This window comes from Carettochelys insculpta, chromosome 9, assembly GCF_033958435.1.
Source record: "Carettochelys insculpta isolate YL-2023 chromosome 9, ASM3395843v1, whole genome shotgun sequence".
Taxonomy (NCBI): Eukaryota; Metazoa; Chordata; order Testudines; family Carettochelyidae; genus Carettochelys; species Carettochelys insculpta.
In genome coordinates, this window is record NC_134145.1 from 55144391 (window position 1) to 55165498 (window position 21108).

At 44.8% G+C, this 21108-nt stretch overlaps 1 protein-coding gene and 1 long non-coding RNA gene across 5 annotated transcripts in view; one reads left to right on the plus strand and one right to left on the minus strand.

Moving 5' to 3' along the window:
• Nucleotides 1-21108, minus strand: part of HMCN1 (hemicentin 1) — a 312463-nt gene that overhangs the window by 183580 nt on the left and 107775 nt on the right. For all 3 annotated transcript variants that reach the window (XM_075002181.1, XM_075002180.1, XM_075002179.1), the window contains exons 9-11: nt 19110-19254; nt 12918-13039; nt 10639-10914 (exon numbers count right to left, since the gene is read on the minus strand). In XM_075002181.1, the coding sequence (XP_074858282.1) occupies nt 10639-10914; nt 12918-13039; nt 19110-19254 (543 nt within the window). The remainder of the gene's footprint in view (nt 1-10638; nt 10915-12917; nt 13040-19109; nt 19255-21108) is intronic.
• LOC142017393 (uncharacterized) lies at nt 14049-18778 on the plus strand. Of its 2 annotated transcripts, none has more exons than XR_012646516.1 (3): nt 14049-14160; nt 14792-15049; nt 18536-18778. It is a non-coding gene; the product is annotated as an uncharacterized LOC142017393 (long non-coding RNA). The 2 variants fall into 2 exon arrangements; XR_012646517.1 differs by having other exon boundaries at nt 18563-18778.

Consider the following 21108-nt stretch of genomic DNA (forward strand, 5'->3'; position numbering starts at 1 on the left):
ATTTACTTGTTCCCATAGTATCAGAACTAGAGGACACCAAATGAAATGAATGGGCAGCAGGTTTAAAACAAATAAAAGTAAGTTCTTCACACAGCACAGAGACAACCTGTGGAACTCCTTGCAAGAGGAGGCTGTGAAGGCTAGGACTATAACAGGGTTTAAAAAAAGAGCTAGATAAATTCACAGACGTTAGGGCCATTAATGGCTATTAGCCAGGACAGGTAAGGAATGGTGTCCCTAACCTCTGTCAGAAGCTGAGACAGATGACAGGAGAGCCATTGCTTGATTGTTATCTGTTTGGTCCACTCCCTCTGCAACACCTGGTATTGGCCACTGTCAGCAGACAGGACACCAGACTGGATGGAGCTTTGGTCTGACCCAGTATAGTTGTTCTTACGTTCTATGTTCTAATTCATACAGGTTTATAAGATTAAACACTGCAATGATGCCCCTTAGGATACATACTGCATAACATCATTTTCATCAATATTTTTAGTAAGCAAATATTAAGGCAGCACTTATATAACAGTTTTTGTGCATAAATGATGCTATGGAATCATCAGGGATGGTGTCACTGACAACTTTTAATCCATCCTCATGCGGAATATTGGCATAAAGAGCTTCTACATCCATGGTGGCCAGGTAGATGTTTTCAATAAGATTACTGATGTTCTGTAGTTTCTTTAAGACCTCTGTGATGTCTCAGAGATATCAGGCAGGTGACTCCAAGCAGTATCCATGAAAGCAGGTAGGACTTCAGGGATGTGTCGACTGCGGCACAGATCTGCCAAACCCAACGTCACTTCTAGCCTGCTGAGTAATGGCATAGTGAGACATGAATCTGCAAACTCAGGACCATGTTTCATCTCTGCAGATGTCTTGGGTTGGTGCATGCACCAGAAAGGCCACTGATGAGGCTTAAGACCTAGATGAGTGAGCTCAAACCATAGGCATTGGAGGGACTTTTGCTAGCTCATAGCAGGTCTGAATACACAAGGGGACTCAATTCAAAATGCATTGTGTAGACACCAGCAGGCCCTTCATTCCATTGGCTGTAGCAACAAAGATCTGTTGATCTGTGAAATGGCTTGATCCACTTCGTGTAAAACGCTAAGGCCTTCCTGACATCCAGTGCATGCAGCCACCTCTCTTCTGACAACCAGAGAGGTTTGAAACAGAACACTGACAGGAATTTATTCTGGTTGGTATGGAAGGCAGAGACAACCTATGGCAAGAAAGTTGAATAAGGCTGGCAGCTGGACCTTTTCCTTATAAAAGATGGTACACCAGGGCTCTGAGGTTGGGGCTCTGCTCTCTAAGACCCATCTCACTAAAATCTATCTTCAAGACAAGTGAGAAAGGGAGCAGGAACTGAGGGGTTCAAATGGTAGCTTGAAAACCTTGGAAAACACTATGTTGAAGCGGACAGCAAAGTGGACAGGGAGCTGCAGACAGGGGAGTTTAAGAGGGAGAGCAAGTGATCCTACCACTGCAGAAGCTACCAGGTGAGAGAGCTGGCTTTTGGGGTGAGTGAGTGTGCTTAACTGTTTGAATCTGTTTGAATTTGAACTGCCATTTTGATTTCAGGTGGGTCAGTTTCAGTTTCAGTTTCAGTGGCAGCTGGGACTGCCTGCCTGACCTTTGTTCCCTTGATTGGCCTTCCCCTGTGTGACGCACAGGGGTAGGGTCTGACCCAGGCCAGGAGGCTTTAAAAGCAAGAGGCAAGGGATACCAGGAGAGCGAAGCAGACAGGGGAGTTTAAGAGGAAGTTTGACAGTGGGAGGCTGACGATGGTTAGGAAGACCCACAACACCTGTGCCACCACAACTGCTGTCTCCTCCACCTGTGCCTGTAGCCAGACAGACTGCCTGACCATGGATGCCTCTACCCAGATCCTGGTGTGGCTTTGCAGGGACTGTAGCTTGCAATTCCCACTCACTGATATCCAGGCTGGGGGGGACCATCCAGTGTGAAAGGTGCCTGCTGGTGGAATCTCTCAGGCAAGAGGTGGAGGAGCTACAGGAGGAGATGGCCAGGTTGAGGAGTATCCGACTCCATGAGCAGTTCCTGGATAGTATTCATGTGCAGACAGCTGAGGTAACTGTCCCAGTACACAGGACAGCTGATAAACCACTGGTGGAGGAGGAGATAGATCAGGGTGGACACTGGCAGCTTGTTACTTCTGGCAGCAGGCAGTGTTCCACCCTGCTCAGAACCCTCCCACTGTGGTACCAGGAAACCGTTACACTGTACTTGATACAGGAGACAAAGAATCGCCCCGTACAGCAGAGGAGCAGCCTCATATCCCCAAGGCTGGGAAGTCTGCTGCCACCACTGCGAGGAGGAAACGTAGAGTCGTGGTAGTCGGGAACTCACTTCCGAGGGGGACGGAGGCGCCCATCTGTCGCTCTGACATTTCATCTCGGGAGGTATGCTGCCTGCCTGGGGCCCATATCTGAGACGTTACGGAGGCGTTGTCGAGGATTATCAGGCCCTCTGACTACTATCCCATGTTTCTCATCCATGTGGGCACTAATGATACTGTGAGGTATGATGCTGAGCAGGTCAAGAGTGATTTCAGGGCTCTGGGAGCATGGGTGAAGGAGTTTGGGGCACAGGTGGTATTCTCCTCAATCCTGCCTGTCAGTGGTAGGGGCCCAGGCAGAGACACGTGCATCCTAGAGGTGAATGCCTGGCTTCGAAGATGGTGTTGCTTCCTTGACCACGGGATGCTATTTCAGGAAGGACTGCTGGGCAGAGATGGTGTTCACCTTTCGAGGAGGGGAAAGACGGCATTTGGACACAGACTGGCTAACCTAGTAAGGAGGGCTTTAAACTAGGTTCGAGGGGGGCAGGGGAGCAATGACCACAGGTAAGTGGAGAACATGGAAACCTGGGTGATGGGTCAGAAATGGGAGGCAGCATGGGCAACAATGTCAGAGTAAAAAGGTCAGGGCAAAACAGGGAGGCAAGATCAAATCAATATCTTAGATGCCTATATACAAATGCAAGAAGTATGGGTAATAAGCAGGAAGAACTGGAAGTGCGAATAAATAAATATAACTATGACATCGTTGGCATCACAGAAACTTGGTGGGATAATACACATGATTGGAATGTTGGTATTGAAGGGTACAGCCTGCTTAGGAAGGATAGACAGGGAAGAAAGTGGGGAGGTGTTGCCTTATATATTAAAAATGTACACACTTGGACTGAGGTGGAGATGGATATAGGAGATGGACGTGTTGAGAGTCTCTGGGTTAGACTAAGAGGGGTAAAAAACAAGGGTGATGTCCTGCTAGGCATCTACTACAGGCTGCCTAGCCAGGTGGAAGCGGTGGATAAGGCTCTTTTTAAACAACTAACAAAGTCAAGCAGGGCCCCAGATTTGGTGGTGATGGGGGACTTCAACTATCCAGATATATGTTAGGAAACTAATACAGCGGGGCACAGACTATCCAGTAAATTCTTGGATTGTATTGGAGACAATTTTTTATTCCAAAAGGTTGAAAAAGCTACGGGGGGAAGCTGTTTTAGATTTGATTTTAACAAATAGGGAGGGATTGGTAGAGAACTTGAAGGTGGAAGGCAGCTTGGGTGAAAGTGATCATGAAATCATAGAGTTCACAATCCTAAGGAAGGGTAGAACAGAAAACAGCAAAATAGAGATAATGGATTTCAGGAGCGCAGATTTTGGTAAACTCAGAGAGCTGGTAGGTAAGGTCCCATGGAAGCAAAACTGAGGGGAAAAACAGCTGAGAAGAGTTGGCAGTTTTTCAAAGGGACATTATTAAGGGCCCAAAAGCAAGCTATCCCGCTGTGTAGGAAAGATAGAAAATATGGAAAAAGACCGCCTTGGCTTAACCAGGAGATCTTGCATGATCTCAAAATACAAAAGGAATTGTATAAAAAATGGAAACAAGGAAAAATTACAAAGGATGAATATATGCAAACAACACAAGAATGCAGGAGCAAGATTAGAAAAGCTAAGGCACAAAATGAGCTCAAACTAGCTACAGGCATAAAGGGAAACAAGAAGGCTTTTTATAAGCATATTAGAAACAAGAGGAAGACCAGGGACAGGGTAGGGCCATTGCTCAGTGAGGAGGGAGAAACAATAACAGGGAACTTGGAAATGGCAGAGATGCTTAATGACTTCTTTGTTTCGGTCGTCACTGAGAAGTCTGATGAAGGAATGCTCAACATAGTGAACGCTAGTGGGAAAGGGGTAGGGTTAGAAGTTGAAATAAAAAAAGAACAAGTTAAAAATCACTTAGGAAAATTAGATGTCTGCAAGTCACCAGGGCCTGATGAAATGCACCCTAGAATACTCAAGGAGCTGATAGAGGAGGTATCTGAGCCTTTATCTATCATCTTTGGAAAATCATGGGAGACAGGAGAGATTCCAGAAGACTGGAAAACGGAAAATATAGTGCCCATCTATGGCAAGACTTGGTCACAAATTAAAAGATTTGGAGCAGAGCAGGTCAAGAACCACTTGACGTTCAAATCAAGAGAGAAAAGTGGGGATGGATAGGCCATGCTCTCAGAAAACCATCATTCAGCATAATCTATCAAGCTTTCAAATGGAGCCCGCAAGGAAATGCAAAAGAGGAGAACCTCAGACAACAAGGAGAAGATCTACTGAGACTGAAAGACAACAACTGGGGTACTCCGGGGGCCAGCTGGAAGTTTTGTCCTGATACAGAGTAGAGGAAACTTGTAAATGACCTATGCTCCACTCAGAGTACAAGGGTTTAAGTCAAGCTTAACATTGCTTTCTGCTCTTTCATATTCTCAGGCAGCACTGAACATGATTTTGTCATTGCTGTGGACAGACCAAATCATGTACAGCAGGGGAACTCACCCTGCAGCCCAGCAGAGCATTCCATAAGGCCTCTGACTTTGCTTCATTACAACATGCTAACTGCCAACCCATTGGTGTTTTGTCATGTCTGCATAGTTTTCATTTACACAAGGATGTACACAGACATCCTTGTTTATAACTAGAATCAACCTATCTAAATACATACGAAACAAGCTGAACTTTAATAAAAATATCAATACAGGTGACTTTAAATCTTCCAGTATGTATGATCTGCTTGCCACATCATGTTGTGGTTATTTTACTTGGCCCTCCTGTTTAATAAGGTTGGGTACAACTGACTGACATTACATCTGGGGCCAGATTATAATCGTGATTCTCAGTTGCAATGGTGTAAGTCACAGTGATTTATCTAAATCTGTTCCAGGACCTAGAGATGTGGTGAACACCTGTGAGGACAAGAGGTTGAGAATGCTTTTGTACAACAGGTATTCGACACAGATGACTCTCTCTATATCACCAGGACTGAAACTGTTTCCAATGCTATCTTGACAGGAGGCAAGTGGGGAAAGTTGCTATATTTGGTATCTGACATCAAACATATAGGTTTTGTAGTACAATGTCCACAGTATGTTCACTGCATTCCTCTGTTGGCTGCTGCTGAGATCTTTCCATCCTAGTACTACTTGTAACAGGCTGATGCAAACCTTTCAATTGTAACAAACAATCCCATCTGAACCTTTATAACAAAACAGTAAATGGGCAATAAAGTGATCAGATTACGAATACTCCACATTAATTATTTATCATGTGGTGCTTGGAATGTAATACAAAAAGTTTATACCTTTCATTCTGTCTAGTATGTGACAACTCATGCAAATAAACTCATCCACACAAAAACCTGACCTACATGACGTTTATCAATAGGCCAAACCACCAGCAGACAATGCTTCCTTACCTTGCACAGGTCCCTATTTTTGTGAGATAAAAGATTCTTATTAATCTGTTGCTACAACCATGCATGAAATGCTGAAACTGCTGAGAGTTAAACTTTTCCCTTAATCCTTGACCCACACACAACACAAACCATGAAGGCTTTTCCACATGACACGGCTGTGTTGCAGAGTCAGAGAACACAGACCAGCTTCTAATACAGTGTTTCATTGCTTAACCTGACTCAGAGCCAGAAATTTAGAAAACCAAGATTTTGCCAATACAATTACATTTTGGCAATCGGTTGTGTTTCAGGATTTAACAGTGATGGGTACATATGAACTTCAACAGTCAAAGATTATCAAAATGAATCATTTCAGCAAAAAAGATATTGTTTATAAAAATAACTAATTCACAAAACCACAGGTTATATTATACAGCTTTCAGCACAAGGCATTCAGATATGGATCTTCTCTAACAAACATATGTATATATCACATTCCTAATTAGTTTACAAGATTGTGAAAAGGGGGAAGGATTGTGTGGGGGAAAAAGTATGTTACAGACCCAGAAATCTGGTCTCTCCCCATGAGATCTGGACTTTCGTGTGCTTTTGTCCTACTCTATAAAGATTTCTCAGGTGCAGACCAGTGTTTCTCACACAGGCCAGGGTGCGTGTGTGTCCTTACCAAAAGGGAATTGCAGTGGAGGTAACGTGGTTATTTTAGGGGTGTCATGTTATTGCCACCCTTACTGCTGCTCTGACTTCAGAGCTGGGTGACTCCAGTGTGGTGGTCCTGACGGAGAGCCCACTTCTGCAGAGTGTGGAAAAAGTAAGGGTGGCTATATCATACGATGCCATCCTCATGTCTGTGCTACTGCTGGCAGCAGCTCTCCCTTCAGAAAGGGACTCCTGAGCTGCGTCTACACGTGCACGCTACTTCGAAGTAGCGGCACCAACTTCGAAATAGCGCCCGTCGCATCTACACGCGTCGGGCACTATTTCAAAGTTAACTTCGACGTTAGGCGGCGAGACGTCAAAGTCGCTAACCTCATGAGGAGATAGGAATAGCGCCCTACTTCGACGTTCAACGTCGAAGTAGGGACCGTGTGGACGATCCGCGTCCCGCAACGTCGAAATTGCCGGGTCCTCCATGGCGGCCATCAGCTGGGGGGTTGAGAGATGCTCTCTCTCCAGCCCCTGCGGGGCTCTATGGTCACCATGGGCAGCAGCCCTTAGCCCAGGGCTTCTGGCTGCTTCTGCGGCAGCTGGGGATCTATGCTGCAGGCACAGGGTCTGCAACCAGTTGTCAGCTCTGTGTATCTTGTGTTGTTTAGTGCAACTGTGTCTGGGAGGGGCCCTTTAAGGGAGCAGCTGGCTGTTGAGTCCACCCTGTGACCCTGTCTGCAGCTGTGCCTGGCATCCCTATTTCGATGTGTGCTACTTTGACGTGTAGACGTTCCCTCGCTGCGCCTATTTCTATGTTGGGCTGAGCAACGTCGAAGTTGAACATCGACGTTGCCGGCCCTGGAGGACGTGTAGACGTTATTCATCGAAATAGACTATTTCGATGTCGCAACATCGAAATAAGCTATTTCGATGTTGGCTGCACATGTAGACATAGCCCTGGTCAGCAGATGTCACTGCTGATGTCACACCTGGTCAGCAAATGTCACTCTTCAGCTGCCAAGCCCTGAAGGCAGCACCGCTGCCAGCAGCAGCGCGGAAGTAAGGGTAGCTGTACCACCATCCCTGCCACTCCAACACACACAAGAACTCTACAATTATAATAGAGCAAAAATTCAGATTTAAATGGCTGGAATCATTAAATTTACAATTTTTAAATCCTAGGACCATGAAATTGACCAAAATGGACCGTGACTCTGGTAGGGCCCTAGTCACAAGATAGACCTTGGTGAAGTTCTATTAGTGCTGTTCAGTCCCCCATACCAGGGAGTCATGTTACCAATGGATAGCTCATAGAATTAGCAATCGCAAACCTGGCAGCGGGTATAACAGGCCAGGGCAGGTGCTGCAATAAGCAGTAATCTCCCTCCACTGATAAACCCAGGCAAATGGTCAGCTCATACCACCTTCTCAGCTGTTTTGTTTTATCAGAGACAGTTTTCCCTGGAGCAGCTTTGGCCTGGGGTGGAGAGGGGAGGCACAGCAGTGGCTGGCTTGGAGCACCTTTGGACAGGTGCAGGGGTGGGGCTCACCCAACCAGCCCGGGGCTCCTCCAGACAAGGGAAGAACTCTGCCAGGCTTCAGCCAGCCTGGGGCTCCTCTGGCCAGGCTTGGGGCGGCCAGCCTACTCAAAGGAGCTCCACCTACTGCACATGGGGTTAAAGCCAGAAGGGATCACCAGATCATTTATTCTGATATCCTGCATATCACAGACCATCAAGATTACCTATGCATCTGCACACCAAACCCAACAACCAAAATTAGACAAAACATGCAACCCAGCAGGACACTGATCTATTCTGTGCCCCGGGCATATAGTAGGAGGGACTAAGATGTACCAAAAGCCAAGGCCCCCACCGTGACAGGGAACTGACAAAGTGGGATATATCCAGATGATCCTGGCAATCAACCTGTGCCTTACATTATACAGGAAAGTGAAAAAAAAATAACCAACATCCCTGCCAACATGTGACCTGAGGGGAAATTCCTTCCTAATCCCACACATGGCAATCAGTTAGACCCTCAACATGTGACCTGAGCAATGTGACCTGAGCAAGAACCAGCTGGTCAAGCATCAGAGAAAGAGACTTCTCATTACCATCTCACAGCAACAGCTTGCCTTGTCCAACATCCCACTTCCAGCTGGGACCATCTCTGAAGCTTAGAGCCCTACCAATTTTACAACCCTGAAAAACATATCATGGACCATGAAACAAGCTCTTCCCTGTGACATCAGATGTCTCCTTGTTTTTCCAAGTGCCTCATCAGAGGGGGGGCTTCCTGGCTCCAACTGGGCAGGGGAAGGACAAGCCTGTCCCTCCTCTGCAAACTGCTCTGGTGGTGGGAGGGAGAAACCAAACCAGACCCACCTATGGGTGCCTCCCCCTGCTGCAGGACTCTATATGGGACTGGGCAGCAGCCTGAGGATTCTGCACCTGGAGGAGACTCATGGAGCTGGATTGTATCTTCCCTGTTTTGCTGGGAGCACCCCAACAAAGGGGGCTTCCTAGTCCCGACCGGGCAGGAGATGGACTGGGCGAGAAGTGAGTATGGGGCTGGGGGGAGGAAGGCAGAGTGTTCTGCAGCTGTGCAGAGAGAGGGCAAGTATTGTCTCTCCCAAGCTGGCCAGGACTAGCATTCAAGAGCCCCTGTACCTCTTGGAACCTCCTGCCACCGCAGGAAGCTCTGCAGTTGCTGCTTTCAGAGTCCAGCTCTGAAGTCAGTACATACTGGGGGGGGGGGTGTCCCACTCCATCTCCTTTTGGACCAGGACCACACGGTTACAGCATCATGAAATCTGAGATTTAAACAGCTGAAAACATGAAATATTCCAATTTTCAAATCCTATCTCAGTGAAATTGGCTGTAAAGGACCATGAATTTGGTAGGGGCCTCCTGATGCTTCAGAGGAAGGAAGTAAAACAAAAAGAAACAAAGCTACTATGTGTGGTAGTGGGGATTCAGCCCAATATATTAACCTGGTCACAAATTTCCTTCTGTCCAATGTTATTAATAATGAGATTTATCTTTTTCATCCCTTCATTTACATCTAGCTTCATTCTCCTGCTGCCCAATATTCAGGCCAGGGAGACAGGCAAGCACAAAACTACTTCTTAATCCATCCCTGCTGTGTGTTTTTTCAGTGGTGAGTGCTGTACTTGATGTAATTTACTGACATGGTTCAACACAGCAACTCCATAAACTTGATACATTATTTGGTTTGAAATATTTCTAAAATTTAATTGACCACAGAACATGACACCACATGACTCCACTTCAGCTTCCATATATATTATACTTCAGAGTGTGGAAGTGGATTATGCACTCCAGAAGAAAGGAGGAGGATGCCACTACAGACATCATAGGCACAAGGTGGGTGAAAGAGTCAAGCTTCTGAGCCACACAGAGCTCTTCTTCAGGTAGCTTAAAACTCGGCTCTTTCACCAACAGAAGTTGGTCCAAAAACAAGAGATCACTTAGCCCACTTTGTCTAATGTCCTGGGACTAGCATGGCTACGATGACATTGCAAACAGCAGAGATCTGTGTACAGCTGCAGTTTAGTTTTACTACCTACTAGCAATATTCCAAGCATCTTTCATTAAACTCAAAGGAAAACAATTGTCAGTTTCTCAGCTGACCCCATCAAAACCATCTCAGAGTTTATCTCTGGTGTGTTTCAAAGCTGCTAGCAATACCAGAACCAGCCAAAATTTAATTCCAATCTATTTGACACAATCAGCCTTATATATGAGTGATTTGAAACTAAATATTTTGCTGGGGCAGCAAGAAATCTCTTTAGCTTTACTGCCAGAAGCAATTTAATCATTGTGTTAAGCATACTAACTGGTCTATACACATCAGAATGAAAATCTAAATCCCAGGAAGGGATGAGGAAGGGATTACAAGAATGTTTTTCTTTCTCCCCTCCGTGGTCTTGAACAACTCACCTTATGGAAAAAACCTGTGAACTTTCATAGAAAATTCTATCCTTTCTCCTTTGTTTTTTAGGGGGTGGCTGTTTTGAGGGGGAGTGGGCTGTTTGTTTATGTGTTTTCCCTCAGTTTCCAGGGGCTTCCACCAAATTGCTCAAGGGCGCAAGGTTGTTATCAAAAGAAGAAACAAAAAGCAGGAAGGAAAAAAAAAAAGAAACACGCTAAAAAAAAAAAGATTAAACACACATCCAGTTTGTTACCTTGTACTGTGAGGAAGACAGATGCCACAGTAGATCCACCTTCATTGGAAGCAGTGCAGCTGTACTCGCCAGCATCCGTGAGCTTTACAGATTTGACTTCTAAAGACAAATTGCTCATCATCCTTATTCGGGAGGGCTCCACCAGCCTCAAGTCCCTGCCATTTCTCTGCCAGGTGAGATTGTACCGCACTGTACTTAAGGTTAGGCAGGTCAATATGGCTCTCTCCCCAAGGGTGACTGTTACATTATTAGGAATCTGAACCACAGGTGGGGGCTCTACATGGAAAGAATAAAGAAAAAGGATTCAGAAACCATTAGACTCGTTTGATATCACAGCAGAAGAAGGAAAAAGGCATACCATTGCGTTATTTAACACTTAGCTTCTTTTCACATCAGGGAAGACAAGACATGGGGTCTGAGCCAAGACTCACAGAAGCAAAAGCAAGCCTCTCAGTGAGATCTGGATCAGCTCCTAGATTTGCACTTGCTGTGATGTGAAAAGGAGATTACCCAAAAGCAACCCTGAAGACAACAGTACTGCATATATGTGCCACTGGACAACCAAAAAATTATTGCAGTGTTCTTCAAATGTCAGTTTCATTTAATGAATTTCAATCTTTTTGCTTACAGCAGTGCTCATTCTCTGCTGCAATTCCTCCCATATTTTGCTAGTGTTTCATTTAAGACTCACATCTCAGCTCCTTTCTACTACCCACCTTCCTCCTCAGCAGAATGCAAATTTAGTAACTTTGAACTGGATTGAATTTTAAGCACACAGTTATTTCAAATTAGGTCAAATGACCTTTGTTGGCCCACCCCTGAATAAAAGAGACAACATTTAAACGTAAACCTGAAAGGAAATTCAAAACACATCACTTTACTTGGTTTTTGTCCTGCTCTTTTTTTGTTTAAAAATACAGGATGAATTTAGCTAATCCATCATTCTCGCATCCAGCAACATTCGTAATCCAGCATGATTTTCGTTAGCCAGACGTTGTTTTACCTTGGGTGTGGCCAAGTTTCCCGTGGTCCCATCAAGTTTGTCTATAACCACCAGTCCTGGCTCTCAGTGTTCTGTGCTATTATTTAGCTGCAATTTACCCTAAATGTCTTCTAAGAGCCCAGGAAGCAGTGGAAATATTGGTAATGTGCTAGACAATATTCACCTCCTGTGGTTTGGCAAATTATCTTGTTGAGCACAGGTCAGGTCCCAAGGACAAGAGAGATTCAACCGGTATACGTGTCTGTTCTTAAACACGCAGAAATACAGATCTTCTGAGGATAGTAGTCTGAGCATGACACAAATGTCAAAAAGTGGAGTAACTTACCAAAGATATGACTATAGTCAATAGATTACCATGAGCAAAGCAAGGATAACCAAACAAGGGCTCTGTGTTAATGGAGAAAAATTCATCCCTGTGCTCAGGGCCAGGAATTCAGATCATTTAAGATCTCACAGTAAATGCAAAGGTGTTAGGCTGGCTCTCTGCACAGAGGTGAATTTCTTTAAAACATGGATATGGAGTCTTGCTTGCTTTCTTATGTGTATGGTCCCCTTTGTCTGCCAAACAGAAATAGTCCTTATACCCATCACACTTCACCCATGCAAGGGGAGAAGGAAAGAAAGCCTTGTTTACTCTGAACTGAGCTTTGCTCCTGAGCATTCTCAAGTACTATTTTATTTGTACCTATTAAGGATATAAACAATAACAATTCAAGGCACTTTACGTAGGACAGGCCTATACGAGACCTTAAAGTTGACTACAGATACACAATTCCAGCTATGGCAATTGTGTAGCTGGAATCAACAAATCTACAATTGACTTGTCCTTTCTCACAAAGAGAGGTCGACAGGAGAAACCCTACTATTGACCTCCCTTACTTCGCATGAGATTGATGAGTACAAGGGTCGACTGTCGACCCCAGAGAGTTCAATTTTGCACACCCCCACTAGGCATGTAAAATCGAATCCTGGAAGATCGGCCATGACTAGGTCCATCTTCTGAGTAGTGAAGACACACCCTGAGTATAGATGAATTTATTTGTGTGTGTAAATGCTTTGAACTGGGCCCTACATGTTTACAGTAAAGTTTTAAAACATTATATATTAGCAACAACTGAACATGCATTAACCTAAAACAGTTTATTGGCATGGGATTACCATAATTTATGCCATCCAACCTTGCTACTTTCTATTAAGGAAAAATGACTGTGTGCCAGTACTTTGCAGTTCAGTAGTCCAACACAAACCTAGCACAGATGTAGTAAATAATATTTACCTGACACATCCAGAAATGTCTGAGCTCGGCCAGTGCCGACACTGCTGACAGCAATGCATTCATAGTGTCCTTCGTCAGACAAGGAGACCTTGGCAATATCCCAGTTCATGCTAGACGATTCTCTGTAAAATTATAAAGCTTCTGTAACTGCTTGAAAGGGAAGAAGAGGGCATGAAGTGGTCTAGTTCCCTAATGATTGGCATGTGTGGCTCTCAGTCAGGTTAACAAAAATTTCACGTAAGGAGGAAAAAGCAGACCCTTTTAAAATCCCTTCTGTTCATGTGCTATATTACACACAGTTTTTAGGGCCTAATTTGAATTAGAAGGTGGGGAGAGATTAGACTTTTATGTTCATTAAGAGGCATGGATACAGAGCCATGCAGATATTTAAGAAACAAACCCAAAATATTACAAGTAGTCACATGTTAAAATATAAAAATCTGCTGTTTCCACCCTTGGATCAGCCTTGTATTTGTTTTTAAATGGCAGACAGTAATAAGCACTGTTTTATTTATTATCTATCAGGAAAGCATGCACAAAATGTACCAGCCCATACAATGATGCAGGCTGGTTTTCCCTCCACACAGGAATGACCCGTGGAGTTACACAGGGGGTCACATGTACCCTCCAGTGACTCCCTATCCCCTCCTGTGCTGCTTCTTCTGAGTCAAAGGACAGTCTCATCCCTCCCCCAGGGTGGCGCAGTTTGAGAGTGTAGGGTGCAAGAAGAGTTTGTAATGGTCTCATGAGAGCAGATCGACCCCTCTGTGAATCCTCAGGAGAATCTAAACAGACCAGTCTGTGCAAGGTGAAAGCTGCAAAACTAACTGCCATGGGAACAGCTGCAGAACAAGCCGCGCTTGCCAAGATTTCAAGGCTACGCTGGCAGTAGGCCACAAGAGATAGTGATAAGAAATGCATAGGCAATTTTAGGCAATCTTATGTTAATGAGCTCAGCTTTATCAGCTAGTGTTAGGAGGCCTGTTACAGAGCCTCTCCCCGAGCGAAGCTCTGGCGCCTTGGGTTTTCCCCCACGGGTGACTGCGGCGTCTCCGGGGCTCCCGCCGCGGGTGTCACGCGCTTTCAATAAACCAAATATAGCACTCGCCTTCTGGGTGCAGCCTCGTCTCTGGGGAACCCGAGCCTGGTTGGCTACAGAGAGTCTCAACTATTGCTGCTCTGTGGGCAGTTGGGGGCTGCCCTTGCGCTCGCCAGAAGTGGTGCAGGATTTCTACAGGCAGAGGTGGGTGGGGACGGAGCAGGGGAGGGAGTGGAGCATGAGTGAGAGAAGGGGGGGCATGGGTGGAGCAGTACTGGGGCGTGGCAGGGGTATGTGGCCAGCACCCCATCCCCCCAGAATTCCAGCACCAGTTGCCATTGTCTCTAGGCAACTGTACGTCTGCTTTGGAATAACCTGTGCCCACAAGACATACAGAAAGCACTCCCTGCAGAACCCTGAGAGCAACTGTCCCTATCCCGTGAATGAGGAGAACACCATGGGGAGTCTGTGTACAGAAGGCAATTTGATCCCAAACTAGCACCAGGAACAAACACAGTAATTCTGCATTCTCCATGCCAGCTTACAAACGGAGCAGCTAGTGTAAATACAGAAAGAAACAGAAAAGAGTAAATTCTGTGTGAGTTGGGTTCGGTACAGCTTGCAGTCAGTTGTGCATAAAACAATCAAACAAAAGTTCTTGAAACTACTGGCATTTGCTCATAGAACATACCACTGTTAAGCTGCTGGTTTATAGGATCTTTGTCATTTATAATGCTATAGGAAAAGGAAAAGGAAAAATGCAACTACATAGTGTTACAGATTGCATCTCCTAAAACCAGTACTCTCTGGGCTGACAACATCCCTGGTCTGGCAGGACCACAGATGCTCCTGGACCAGAGATCCCACGCAGGAGGGCAAGCTGGAACTGGTGTCCCCCAGGGCCAGAGAAGCCAGCATCCCCCAACAACCACATGGGGCCCAGGACCAGATGAGCCGGCATCCCCCAGCAGCCTGGAGCCAGGAATGTAGAAGATGGCATTCCCTGAGAGCTGCGCAGGGAACAGGGTGGGGCTGGAGCCACCCACAGCAGCATGGGCCAGGGACAGAGTCTGGCCAACCCTGCAGCAACAGGGTAAGCATCAGTGTGTGTGGGAGGGAGGGGGAGCTAGACAAGGCTTGGGGGCCCATGCAGGAGACCTCCCCTGGTCTGGCAAATTCTCTTGTTCAGGACCAGTAAGGTCCCAACCATTTCGGCCAGGGAAGTGCAATCTATACTGTGAGTGCTTCTCACATAAATTGTGTTATCTTCTAAGATTCAGCAACTACATTTTGTGCATGGTATGGTGCAAGTAATAAAATGGCCTCCTAATTCTGTATCCCATTACTGACTGACTTATTGCCACAATAAGTTAATATCTCTGATGAAGACAAGACTAATCACAATGTCTTTTGCAAACACCATCTACAACAGGGGTCAGCAACCTTTACAAGGCACAGTGCCAAAATTTGACCTTTTCACCTCGGTGTAATCTGAGTGCTGGTGACACTTTTCAAAGTCACTAATAGTCCTGATTACAACTGCTTCATTAATAGAGGAATTAAGATGCAGAAATTTACCATTTCGACCTTTAAATCTCCATCTCTCTGGGTTTTTTAAATATCTAAAAATGTTCAGGACTTTAATACAGGGTGAACCTCTCTTATCCTGGATTCTCTGGTCTGGCAACATCCATGGTCTGGCACTAGGATCAGCTCCAACTCCATGAGTGCTCTGCGACTGGACCACCCACAGGGAAAAGTTCGCAGGTGCTCAGAACCCACTTGCAGACAAGCTCCTCCCCACTCACCCTCCACCCAGCACCTCTAGCCTGCAGGGAGCCCTGCTGACCAACTCCCACAATTGCCTCCCAGAGTGAACAGCTGTTTTGCAGCATTTAGGAGGCTCTGTAAAGGAGGTTAAGGAATGGAAAGGAAGCCATTGGAAAAGAGGCAGGTCAGGGTGGAAGCTTCTGGGGAAGGGATGGAGTGGGGGCAGGGTCTTGTATTAGAGCTTCTGACATTTGCTGGCTCCTGGCCAGGAGTGGTAAAGTTTGAGAACCCCAGCGACTGGTATGGTTAAAAATCTGCTCCCCGTTCACATGCTTACAATACATCCCATTGCCAGCTAAGAAGTCAGACTGAACACATGACTTAAGCAGAGATCTTAATTCTCCATGACCACCCCCCCAAAAAAAAATCTGATAAACATAAAAATCCACATTTTTCCATGATTAAAACAAAATACTGAATTTATCTCTATACTAAAACAAAAGGTATAGATAGAATTCAGGCCCATACATAGGCAGGGGGTGCTATCTCTAAGGAACTTACTTTTTTTGATTCCCAGACAGACAGCTGCCACTGGCCCCAGGACACAGAGCTTCATGCAGCCCCAGCTCAGGGCGGGCAGCCACCCTGGAGCGCAGAGCACCGTGTAGCTCTATCCTGCTGTGTATACTACACCTGTCCTTAGGTGCTAGCAGACATCGAGGCAGTCCTTGGCCATGCTGCAATCTACCTGGCTATGCCACTTTTGGGGGGTATAATTATTCTGGTAGTGCTAGCCAGGAACCTGACTGTTCTCAGGCAGGACTGAGTCCTGTGTGAAAGAATGTGGGCTAACAGTCTATTCAGGAATGTATTCTGTGTGTTTGGCTGACGAGGGTACAGACTTAGCTAACTAAACCATGAGCATCAATCACTTTACAGTGAATAGCTTTTACTAAATGAGCTGCACATTTTGGTACCAAAACTGCATTATGCATATTCTTTGGTGATCCTGTTTAACATTTCAGGGGAGACTTTCAAAAGTCAGAAATGGCAATTAGGCATCAAACTTCCATTAACTTTCAATTGAAATTACATGCTTACTAATTGCAGTTGGTGCCTGTGAAAGATCTCCCCTGCATCTTTTCAAACCAAGAGTCACTTGGAGAAAACATCAGACATTTGAATGCACATTTACTCAGTCCCCAACCTTTCTGCTGTTTGTCCCTCACTAACATTCTCCTTCAGCTAAAATAATAGTTAATGGTACTTCATGCTTCCTAAGTAGAAAACCATGAATTTCAATGCGTGTCAAAAAGATGAGTAAGACTTATTAGGGTTAATTTTATAAAGAGGAAACCGATACATCAAGAAGTAAATGTATACTTGCCAACCTCTGAGTGAAAAACAACACAATGAAGTGGGCACACTGAAAAGTTTGTTGCTGTTTTAGAGATATTTCCAGTTCTAGCAATGTTTCCAATTCTTAAAATGGGGAATAACACTAGAACCAGAATTAACTTTTTTTTAAGCATATCCGCTGTTTAATGCTATTAGCAAACATACATCCTAATGTGATAGATGGAATACAAACCTCTCATGATCAATAAAATATGCAAACACGAAACAAGAATATGAACAGCCATTTCATAAGCAGATGTAGCTTGGTCATCAGCAAAGTATAAAATAAAACTCAGACCAAGTGCAGTAATACAGCCCCATTATACAGTTAAACCATTCATAAATAATAGAAGACGGACCTGTTTTGTATGGAACTTCAGTAATAGTAAATCACACCAAATAGTACACAAAATAACTAATTAAATGGTGCATCAGTGGTACCAATTCTGATATTTCATTGCAGGGGACCTGTTCATCCCCTCTTTGCCCTGCCAAAACAGGGACCCCAAGTCTCCTTCAGTGAGGGAGTCTTCCCTCTTTCTTACTCACACAGTGCTTGAGCCAAAGGTTCCAGGAGCTCAGATCTTGTTGGACTCCCCTGCAGGTGATCATACAGGAACAGATTCCCTGTGCACCAAGCCACAGCACCACATGGGCCCTGTATGCCTTTCCACCAAATCTGAGTGGTACTGGGACCCTGTGGACCAGGCTGCAACATTGCCCACTGAAATTTGTTTTGGCTGCCTCTCTACCTGTACAGAGCAAATTTTAGTGGCATTGCAAACATGCCTCTAGACTGCTCCAGCAGCAGCTGTGCTGATTTAGGATAGGATCACTGATTAAAGTTGTCAAGAAACAGCTCTCTTGTTTCTGAAGTTTAGGGAAGTTTGAACAAGTGCAAAGCCCTTGGGAATGGCATCTGTCCGTTCCTGCACCCCCAACTGGTGCCAGTGTTGTACATTTTGTTCAGTAACATTTGCGCTGAAGACTGTTTTGTTACATCAACGTAATATTCCGTTCCATTGTACTGCTATGTAACATGATCACTAAACATGCAGTTTGGTACATGTGATGAAAAAAGTAAGAAATAAAATATGATGTTTGATCATTAAAGTATGGAAAGAATTACAGAGCAGGAGAAGTATGCGCCTCAGATGCCTATATGTAACTAGCACCTCATAAAAACGGGGCTGCAGAATTTTACTTTGCTAGGAACTTACAGGAGGGTTTCAGAATTTATTTGCTCTGTTATCAGGTATAGACTATTTGCTACAGAATGGGGTCTTCATTTTTCTTCTGAAAGGTTTGATGTTGTAAAAGAGGATAGAGGGGATGGCAGTTAATTGTTTTCCAGGAAATATTTTCTTAGGCTTGGGGGCTTTTATTTTTTTTTTCATTTGATTGATTACAGTTTCATTGGTCCTGGGTTGTTCTGTAGAGAAAGAGACTGCATTATTCCTTTGGCTTCTGCAATCTGCACGGTGGTGATGTAAATGGAATCCAGAGACCCTTGTGATGTACTTTGTGGAAACTTTCCCAAAGAAGAGAATGATAGCGCCTTTGGAGCATAGTAAAGCAAAGCTCATAGATTTCTGCTGGCACCATCTGCTCTCTCCATCTACAAAGTGAAAATGTGCCCCCTCCTGCACGACACCTTCACCAAACCCATAATATATAATGTTAATTTCCTCTTGCAATTATTTTCTTGTTATTCTTTTTTAATGGTTTAAATTCTCACAACTAATAAAAAAAATCAACATGGTTACAAGATAAAATTTGTCCTACTTCGATATTACATAGGTCTCAGTAGGAACAGAGTTAGGCCGGCGCGGAGTGCTTTGAAAAAAATCCCACCTTAAATGGGCATTTACCACTGTGAGTGAAGTACAATAGAACTTACCAAGAATACAGCTACAAAAGCTGCTATAAAGTTTAATTTTGATTTTTTTAAAAATCCCCAAATATGATAGGGAATGGCTTCTTACCTGAAGAACAGCTCCATTCCCAGTTTTACTCCATTTCTGCTGAAATGCTGAGTAAAAGGTATAAGACTCTCCACATGGCACGATATGTACCCTGGCTGCAGGTAGTATCCTGGAGTCTTCTGGGGCATTGTAACTTTTGGAGCATCTAAAGAAAGCAAAATATTCACAAACAAGCTGTTAGCAGCTACTTACTGACTTACGTCATTGTGATTAATATACATGCTAACAATCTTTCCCTTAAAGTCCAGATTTATCCAGACACTGACGTCTGGTCTACATTACAGAGTTAGACTGGCTTAAATTCATTGGTCAACATAGAGAAAAATTTCATGCCCTGTGCAACACAGTCAAGCCAGCTTGGCCCAGCTATAGGCATTGCAAAGTTGATAGAAAAATTCTCCCATCAACCTGCGTATCACCTCTCAGAGTGGGGGTTTTACTACAGTGATGAAAGAACCAGTTGTGTTGCTGTAGTAAATGCCTACACTTTAGTACTGCAACTGTACTCCAGAAGCATTTCTAGTGTAGAAACATCCTTAATCTGGACAAGGCCGACAGAAACTCAGATTTAAAGGGGTTGTATTAGATCATGGTAGCTAGCACAGCCTATCCAACAACCTCTAAAACTCTGAGCAAGACAATGCAAGCTATCCTTTGTGTGTTAAGCGGGTGAAGTTAAACTAGACTCTTCAGAAGTGGTTAATCTCTATTTCAATGGAATCTGAGTTAAACTCTGTTGGATTAACACATGCTAAAGTAAAATTTGCTTTGCGTTGACTTGTGCTTTAGAAGGTTTTACTTAGGCTTTGTCTGCGCCAGCAAGTTTTGTCAAGGAATAGTGCCTTTTGGTGACAAAACTGCACGGGCATTCATACTGCAACACAAATTTAGTCAGAAAAAATGGCCATTTTTGTCAACAAAACACTTCTAGCTCCACAATTTTTTTTCTTTGCTCCTCCCATTGCTGTCAACAAACATGCTGTAAAGACACCACCAGGCATTTTTGTCGCTGATTCTAACTTCCAGGAAGTGGCCCACAATTCCTATTCAGCCGCTCTGGTCAGCTGTTTGAACACCCCCTGCCCTGCAACCAGGTTACCAGCTATCTGCTCCACCCCCTTGCAAGACCCACAAAATTAAAATCCCATTTCCTGCTGGCTGGCTTTTCTGTGTGAGTTCATTGTAGAGGACAGACACTCTCTGAGTTCATCCACAAGGCTCCTGAGGAATCTGATGCAATACAGGATGTAGACTGCACAGGGACAACCTTACAAATTGTGATGCCCTATACAGCCTGAGCATCTGGACCACCCCACACTGGCTCAGTGTGCAGTGATTTTGTGGCATCTTCCCAGGTGCCCATGCCTGGCCATTGCACCAAATGCTTCTCTGCTTGGACCAGCACAGAACTATTGGATCGGATCAGCATATACGGAGGTATCTTTTTAGTCCCAGTGGAGAGTGACCCATAGGAACTGGGACATTACAGGTGCTCTTCTCCATTCTGGTGTGAAAAGGGCTATGAGCAGGACACACTGCAGGGCAGAGTGAAGATTAACACAGAAAAGCCTATCAGAAGGCCCACTGAAGCACAGAGATGCTCAGGTGTTTCACCGAAAATCTGACATTTCTATAAGGAGCTGGATGCAATTCTCGCCAGTCATCTCAAGAGACTTGTGGATACATCAGAAAGCCTGGAAGCAACACACTGAGGACCTAACTGGGAGGACGAAACCGTAGATGAGAAGATCAAGGTAAGATGAGGACCAGGAGCTCCAAGTGTGTCTGGCAGACAGGAACTCTTCTCCATTGCTGAAGAACATAGCCAGTCTGAACAAACTCTTTCCAGTGACCAGGAAGCAGGAGATGGGATGCAGGGTAAGTAGCCATGACTTGCGGCGTGCAAAGCTGAGGACATGGAAAAGTGGAAGGCTGGCTATGCTTCTGTGAGCTACCTGTAGCCTTGTGTAGCTAAGCAATATGGCTGAGCAGGGTGATG